At 32.1% G+C, this 9,669-nt stretch overlaps 1 protein-coding gene across 1 annotated transcript; it reads left to right on the plus strand.

Annotated features, from left to right (window-relative positions):
• Nucleotides 1-3,254: 3,254 nt before the first annotated feature.
• On the plus strand, nucleotides 3,255-3,860 carry LOC103420459 (probable transcriptional regulator RABBIT EARS). The gene is given in 1 exon segment (NM_001328834.1): nucleotides 3,255-3,860. A coding segment is annotated over 1 exon segment (606 nt).
• Nucleotides 3,861-9,669: the final 5,809 nt, after the last annotated feature.

The following is a 9,669-nucleotide window of genomic DNA, read 5'->3' on the forward strand; positions in this document are numbered from 1 at the left end:
TTTATTCGTATTTTTCATCATTTTCACTTTATGACTTTGTCCCTTTCGGATGTTTGCCAACATGCCTCGATTGTAGTGTCCACTTGGATATCCAAATCTGAGTGTGTCACTAACACGAGTGCTATGACTTGAACCAACCAAGTTTAGCCATGACTTTGTATAAATCAGACGGTGAAAGGACAAAAAGAACAATTAAAAAGACATAAAATTAGCATCAAAGTCAAAACATTACAAATTTGAGCTCCGGTTTTCAATTTGGACCCTTTGACACACCGTTTCAAAGAGAAGGACAATGCAAACAAGATGCAACGCTCCCTTAGCAGAAAATATTTGAATTCCATTGTTTACTAGCGCAAAACGAAATTTTAAGACTGAGTATTTTTGGAAATTTCTATTTCTTTAATTCGTATTCTATTTGTAATCCTAAAATGTTTAGAGCTAAAGGACACTAAATAAGCAAGATTGTCCCTATATCTATCACTATAAACCCAACAGCTTATCCAAAATAAGGATAATTTTTTTTCTCAAACTCATCTCTTTGTTTCCGTTTAATGTTCGGTTCTTCTCACCATCTCTGTTTTGTCAAATTTTCTCCATTTTTCTTTAATTGTTTGATAACCATAATATGAGAAAAATGAACGATTACGATCCGGTTACTTTACCTCTCAGAATTATGATGGCATATATGGCAAATACAACTTTTCCCTTCAAATTCAATTTAACCCTAAACCCTATATCTGAAGAATCTTTTTTTTTTATTGAACTTGTCACACAATTAGTTGTAAAACAATGAAATAAAAGGTTAGCTTTGGTGCTTTTCCATAATATGCCTTGGATCAACTTAGCAAAGGAGCATGTGGTACAATATTCTAGTAGATAGGGTGTTAAAGTTTCTATCATTCAAAAATCGCCCTTCTCATGAATTATTGTAATAATTTTGAACAATCCCCCTAATAATAATAATAAAATTTTTAAAAAAACAACTTCAGCAAGGGCCAGTGAAATTCCTCCAGTAAGAACCATTACTTAACTCATGAATTTCTCATAAAAGAGAGCGCAAACAAAAGCCATAATTCTCTTAAGTATGAACCCATGGCCCATGAAAGAGCCTAAATAAAAAGCCTACATTCTCTAAGTGCTTCCCAAACCCCTTTTCAAACAAATGTGCTTCCCAAACCCCTTTTCAAACAAACGAAATTATAGGGTCCAAATTTTGGAAGACAGAAAAAAAAAAAAAAAAAAAAAAAAAATCAAATCAGGGTACTGATTTGGGCTTTTTGAGGGACCTTATATATTTATTTTTGTTTTAACAAATTTACAAGTATTTAATCAGATTTTTAAATAATTTTTTATAGTGCATTCATTTAAGATTTAAGAGCCCGTAAAATTCTATTGATTTCATATCCTTTGTTTACTAACACTTTAGAGACACCTGAAAATTCAAAATCTCTTTAGGAGAAGATGTTTATCTCATACTCATTCATTCTCAATCTCAATCTTTCATATTTACATTCCTTACCAAACAAGTAAACATGCAAAGAGTTTATAAAAGTTTAATTGTATTCGTTAAGAATTAATTAGAAAAATCAAGCAGCTATCGTTCTTATGCTTCCACGTGGCAAATATCTAGGGCTGAGATGATGTCAGTTGGTTCTTATTAAGAAGACTTAAATCTAATTGCCAGCTTCGTTTTTCTCATTTCTGCGAGTGCTAATTACATTATATGACACATGAAACCTTATTACCAGGTTGGACTCACTAGTCGGACTTTGGCCGACTTGCTCACAATTATCTCTACCTTCAAAGTCTTACCAAGGCTTTGGCTGTCAAATGGCAATATAAATATTTATAACACTGTAGATACCATATGGCTGCAGCCTGGTCGGCCAAAACCCTAATTATGGAGAAATTTTTAGTTGTGATGGGAATACAAGTGGTACACCACATGTTTTAATAGGAGTGGTGGAAAATTTTATTTTTTAAGTTATTAACTTTTTAACACACATATCTCACCATTTGTATAGTGACACGTGGTGTATCACCCCTTGTATCGGTCACACTGAAAAATCTCTCCTAGGACCTCACAATTAGTAAACAATTGTTGGAATGGAAAAGTTCGAATCAATCAAACATTAAGGTGGTGATGTTTTTAGACAAGTTTGTCATCATGAATGACAATTCTCTTAATTAATACTATTAGGTCATACAATTAGTCTTAATCCATTGATAATTCATGCATGCATGTATTCTTACAGTTTTATTTTAGAATTCAAATTTGGCACCAGTAATATTAAAAAAAAGGTATGTATAAGTAGAATTCAAATTTTAATATTAAGAAAAGACGTATTTTGGCATGCGTGCATGATAAATTTAAGATATTTCTCAATAATATTTATAGATATAATTTTCATGAAAATTTAGGCGCGCACGAAAAGTGGTAGTTAAAATCTCATGTCACAATAAGAATAAATCCTTTGTTCTCTTTATAATCTCATAGAGAAAGATCTTATGTAATTTGAATTATCAAGTATCAACTATTAAACAATCCCCCACCCCCTTCCCCTCCAAAACAAACAATGGAACTTATTTTTAGTAATACTTCTTGCCATGATCGATATAACAAGAAAAACAAAGAACCAGACTGAAGTCATCATATCAAGCTTATTTAAAATCATCTTATTTATCATTTTGTGGGGATTGTCCAAGAGTTGTTATCACTTCATCCAAAATAGAAAGAAAAGAAAAGTGAAGAAAGAAAAAGTGACTAGTGTTTTTTATATGTGTTCTAGCTAGATTCTACATATAGTGTAATGTAAGGCATATGTGCTTAAATTAGTTCCACTATGAAAAAGGCAAAACAAGTTGGAAATAAATATAAAAGAAAAGACACAAATTAATTTTGTTGGTTTCTTTACAGGTATCCAAACATATAATGATAACCAAAATACTTGTTTTTCAGAAGTGTGTGTATATATGTAATTAGAGAGTAATAAGTCTAGTTTAACATGACTAAGTTTTGTAATTTGTTTGTCCTTGGTACAATTTAAATTGTATAACATGCTATGACTATGAAAGAAATTAAATAATTTCCAAGTAATTAATATCTAGAATGCAGGCCTTCCTTCCCTCCCCAAATAAATATTATTCTTCGCCACCAACAAGTTGTCCCATCTCTCCCTCTCTCTCTCCCCCTTTCTCTATCTCTCTCTCTCTCTCCCTCTCTCTCTCTCTCGGTTAATTGTTTGGTTTTGGCAATGGATTCTAGTCAGGCAAATCAAGAAAATTCAGACCAGGTGATGACATCGGATGATCAACAACAACAAGGAGCAAGCAAACAAGCAGCAAAGTCGTATGAGTGCAATTTTTGTAAAAGAGGGTTTACTAATGCACAAGCTTTAGGAGGGCACATGAACATTCACCGAAAAGACAAGGCCAAGCTCAAGCAAGTCTCCTCATCTAATACTATCGAAACTAAACACCACCAACAACAACAACAAAAACAAAACGTTTTGGACTTCCCAAAGATGCCATCCTTGGACTCTCCAATACTCCCTACCATCAATTCTTTGCAACACAATAAGCCTATTGGTCGTGATATTGATAGAAACACAATAAGGGCACCATGGCCTTGGTTGATCAGTGAAAAAAGTGACACCACTATGCAACAACTCGCACTGTTTTCTCAGACACCATCACATAACAAAGATCATCAAAATCCAGGTACACCACAAGTTCACGGGGATCAACTTGAAAACAGTTTGCAGTTATCTGGTTCGGAGTTAGACCTTGAGCTTAGACTAGGACCTGAGCCTCAAAATTCATCGTCATCAACGGCAAATACTACAAGAAAGTTCTTCTGATGAATCTGAAATTACTCTATTTCAATCCGGGTATCTTAATTTCTTTCATGTTTATACATTTTAATTTATTTATTCATTATGTTGTTGATTCATAATTTATTGGTATTGTGTATCGAATTTTCATTTGAGTTCGTACATAATTAACCTTGTGTTGTTGGGAAGGGTTCAATTTGATTGTTCAAATCTTCAAAATTAATAAAGAAACTGAAGATTTTCCAGATTTTATATATTTATGAGTTTCAAGGCGCGTGCACCTTGACCGAATTATATACCTTATTTAGCCTTAATGATCGGTCGAGGAACTGAAAGTAGTAATTGAAGCGAATAAAACTCCCTTTTAGTGATTGATAGACCGTGTTTATAAATACATTGAATCAGTATGCAAGGAAATATGAAAAAGCTATATATACGCATGCCTTTGTTGTGTAGAAATTAGGGTTTACAAATGTCTGATGTTGCTGAAGACATTTGACAGAACCCTAGCCAGATGCATGTAGCCAAGGCTTATGCGCGCTGTATGCTTGCCCGCATCTCAAAAAATCATGACTTGCCAATTCTTGTTTTTGTAAAGGATGTGAGGAGATATAGGAAGAGTTAAATTTCTATTATCTTCAAATTAAGCAAAAGGATGCATATTAAGAGAAAGACCCAGTTGGTGCTTTGGATGATGAAAAATTAGAGTCATATGCTTAGTAATGTAGCCAATACATGGACTAATTAATTTGATATGATGCCTCTCTTAAGTTTTATCGATTTTCTTTTTCTAGGCGCATACATATCAAATACATACATTGTGCAAATATATTGTTGTCGATATATATGGCGTAATTAAAATACTCAGCATCTTATTGTCTGAATACCTTCTTTCTCTCTCACTCTCTTTATATATATACATGTGTGTGTACTTATATACATTTCGAGATGTTAATTTTTTTTTTTTTTTTTTTTTTTGCCATTAATCATTTTAATTAATTGACAAGCATATTAGCAGTTTGTATATGTGTGTGAGTCCGTTAGCATGAATATGTACTTATAGTAGGATTACAAAAAAGGATATAAGGCTCGTTTAAAAGTATTTTTAAAATGACTGAAAGTGTTTTTTGAGAAAATGTTTTTGGGTTTTAAAGGCACTTGAATTGTTTTTTGACACCACTTATGTGCTTCTTGCTGAAAATACTTTAAGCGCTTTTTCAGAATTTACTTGTATATTTACTAAGAATTGGTTTCAAAAATATTTTCACCAAAAGTACTTTCAACCATTTTAATGTATTTCTAAACGAGCAATTACTTACTATATGCATTGTAAAAGGAGTGAATTTTTCAATGTCTTTTCATGGTAGATTGAACTGGCTCGTCATACATTGTTTTGCTATGTTCTTCCTCTATTTTGTTTAGCACTTGTTAAAAGGAAAATTTCAATCAAATCTATAATTCTTGTTCGATTTCTTTTGCTCACTCACTCAATGGAGTGTACATGCACTTCTGCACAAACAATTAAAGGATCTAATAACTCCATGTAATATGTAAGAAGAGCATGAAAGAATTGGGATCAGAAGAGCATCAAAAGCTATCATCCGGTTGTCTGACGAATGAATTCTTGATATTGGTCATATTACTGGGAAATATGCTTACATAAGCTTTTTAAAATCTAGAAAAGTACAAAGCTAGCATGCTGTAAACAAGTTTTATTAGTGTCTGTAGTAGAAAAAGTTCTATTTTTTTATTGAAAAATTTGTAAAAATTTGTATCATATCTTGACATGGAGAGGTAATTAGTAAAGTATCAAGAACGAAACTAGGCAAATGTAATATGTGAAATATGTTGAGATTCCACCCTAAATCAAGAATAATGTTAGTTTTGATATATTTTATTGCTAATCAGCAATAAGAAAGTAATCAAACTTCTTAAAAGAACATGCAAGGACCATTAACTTTCCAATGTTGGACAACACTCCACATCTTTAAATGCCCCTTCATGTTTGACAAAATTATTGATCTTAGTAGTGAACAATTTTAACTACTGAGTACATGCAGACGTTAGGCTTCAAATGTGCACAAACATACTCTCAATCTCATAAAAGAGAAGTTTACAATTCACCTGAAAATCAACTGGCAATAAAAAAGGAATACTAATTGAACTTCTTATTATGAACACGTACAATGTCCCTTAACTTTCTCATGTGGGACAACACTCCACGACCTCACATTATATACTTGCCATGATATTCATACTCAATAGTCGAGCACATATCCTACATTTATGTTGAAACTCCCTACTTTGTTCTCCCATATCTACAGTCGTATACTATGTTTATATGCTATGTATTTTGATCGTTGCAAGCACTTTTAGACTTCGAGAGCTACTTATATGAAATGGATTCACCACCACATAGCTTTGTCACATGGTGTCTTAATTTACTAATTCAATGTCATGTGGATAGAGAAACTTATATGTAGCATTGTATTATTAGATCGAGATACTGTGGCAACAATAAATCCATTCCATGTAAATCATTCTCCTAAACTTCATCTCGTTGTACCTGATGTAAACTTTAAAATTAGGTAAAATCATAAGACCTAATCTATGAGCCAAGATCTTGAACTTCATGATTTTCACAAACGATTACTTTCAGAATACATAAATTACATACCTTGATAATTAGCTGTTAAATGTCATGTACAATCTCTACCTTGAACGATCTATAGATGAGCCATTATGGAGGAAATTATAGGTTTCTCTCTCTATCTTTACTTGCACGTTAAAACACTAATACATGTTTTTTATTAATGTACACATTAGATGGGTATGTGCAGTGTTATATGCAAATAGATGAAATGTTTTATAATGAAGCCCGTAATTAATTACCACCCATCACAGTAATAAAATAGGAAACCAATTCTCATAATTTGACTAATAAGATTGCTTCCAAAACAATATTCATTAACTGAGTATATCAAATATAAACCGTATCACGTGAGCCACATTAAAATATTACAATATATCTTTACTTGCACGTTAAAACACTAATACATGTTTTTCATTAGTGTACACATTAGATGGGTATGTGCAGTGTTCTATGCAAATAGATGAAATGTTTTATAATGAAGCCCGTAATTAATTACCACCCATCACAGTAATAAAATAGGAAACCAATTCTCATAATTTGACTAATAAGATTGCTTCCAAAACAATATTCATTAACTGAGTATATCAAACATAAACCGTATCACGTGAGCCACATTAAAATATTACAATATATCTTTACTTGCACGTTAAAACACTAATACATGTTTTTCATTAGTGTACACATTAGATGGGTATGTGCAGTGTTATATGCAAATAGATGAAATGTTTTATAATGAAGCCCGTAACTAAGTACCACCCATCACAGTAATAAAATAGGAAACCATTTCTCATAATTTGACTAATAAGATTGCTTCCAAAACAATATTCATTAACGGGAGCATTTTTGCTCACCACCATAAACTATGGTGTATGCTCACCATACACCTAATCAATTGACACGTGTCATTTCACTTAATCTTGGTTAATTTTTTTCAAAATTGAAAAACTAACATTTAATGTGAAAGTTAACTAGAGTTAAGTGAAATGACATGTGTCAATTGATTAGGTGTATGGTGAGCATACACCATAGTTTATGGTGGTGAGCAAAAATGCACTCATTCATTAACTGAGTATATCAAACATAAACCGTATCACGTGAGCCACATTAAAATATTACAATATTCTTACACCTAACACCAATAGAGAAAGTACACAGTTTATACAAATATACATGGGTAATGCTAGGGAGACTAAATTTGTAGACTAAATTTGCAAACTATATGATTTGTCATCAATAGGAATAAGTACGTTTGTCAACGCTTAAGTAAAACCCAATCATCAACTTCTATGTCATTTAGTTTACAAAATTTTGTCTACAAATTTAATCTCCCTAACATTACCCCTTATACATATAGCAAATAGTGATGTAATTCAAGAACCATCCCAATAGAACAAGAGCTTTGACTTTAAGTTATCAAAGCAAAGGGCATCCTATTATATGTTAGTGTTCAAATCAGAAGATAAGATCTGGTTGATAAACAAATATAATATATGGAAGAGTAAGAAGTAAAAACATGGGAAACTGTGTTGGGATTGAATTTGAATAGTTTTAATTTCGAAATAGATGGGGACTGATAAGAAAAGAAAGTAACTATTGTCATTATACAATAAACTGATAAGGCATTCATAGCTGCACCGACCAAAACCACATCAGGGACGGAAATCAGACCCAAAAACCTACAGTAGGATTAGGTATCTGTGTGTAGTTAGGGTATTGCTTATAGTGCTATTTAACACTCTCCGTTTGACTCCTAATAGTTCTTTGGAGGAACCAAATTTTAGAGAAATGAAGTCACCCGAATGATAACCCATTTGACAAGCAAACTATAGTATTTTGATGTAAGAGACTATAGTATTTTGATGTAAGAGCGTTTCCCAGAGAAATTTTAAATTTTAACAAACTTTGAATATTTTATTATTAACAATTTAAATCCAACCCACTCATTTTCTAGAACACCTTTCTCTTTCTTTCTTTTTTCCTTGCTCAAGGGTCCATTTATGTTTTTTTTTTAATATTTAGCAAGTGAATAATTGCTATCTAAATTTAAAGAGTCACTTTTCATTTTCCTTTCTTGAAAATAAACTTTTTGAATTTGGCTCTTTAAAATAAAGTTTTTGTTGTTTTACAGCATCTCAAAAGATGTTGTAATGTAATATGTGGATAGCTCACATGAATAGTTTGTTACTATTCATCCAAAGAAAAATCAAATGGGTTATCATTCATATGAAGAAAGTTTGTAAAGTAAATAGTGTTGCTACAATAATCTTTTGCCTATAAAATGAGAGCATACGGAGGAAGAAATAGAAAGAGAAAGAAAAGAAGAGAGGAGAAGAAGAAGAGAAAGAAGAGAGATACAAAATAAAATACCAGTGAGTTGGACTAGAGAGAAGAAAGAAAATTGTGAGAGTTATCTTTTTACTTCTATTATTTCACATAATGAAAGAAAGTATTACTATTGCCCCGATGACGTAGGCACACTTGCCGAACCTCGTAAATATTGTGTTTTATTTACTTTATGTTCCACTACACACATACCGTCAATTTTACAACACGTTATCAGTACGAGAAGCTCTTGTGTCGGTGGAAATCACAACGTTATAAATCCAGTGAAGCACTACCTACCTCTCACCTCTGTCGTCTGGAATCTCATAGATAAGAAAATTTTTTCATTTCATCTTCATAACGCTTTATAACTTATTTTCTTAAAGTAAATATACACTTGGTTATATAATTATTATCATTATTATTGACAGAAAATCTGACAGCCATGTAAATATCATTTGAACTCCAACTTGCTAACCTTGGATAGAGATATTTCCTTCTTGAAAGTTGTTCATCTACCCAGTACCTATATCAAAATTTCAGAAAATTCCAATAGTGCGATCATTGCAGATGTCTAAACATCAACTCAGTTTCCAATTCCGCAAAAAAACTGGACATCCATCTTATGAGTACAAAAACTCAATTTTCACTAGCTCAGATCAAAACTGTTTCTTCACAAAAAGTTGTTTAGTATACTCTTATCCATATCATACTAAACTTTGAGTTAAATCTAACGGTTAGATCTTCTCATAAGTTGCAGACACTACTCTTGACTCCAAAACTTATGGGAACCGTTTCAACTTTTTCGAAACTCACCGGAGGAGGAACACCAATTGGGACTTATTGTTACTATTACTTCCT

Source organism: Malus domestica, chromosome 03, assembly GCF_042453785.1.
Source record: "Malus domestica chromosome 03, GDT2T_hap1".
Classification (NCBI taxonomy): domain Eukaryota; kingdom Viridiplantae; phylum Streptophyta; class Magnoliopsida; order Rosales; family Rosaceae; genus Malus; species Malus domestica.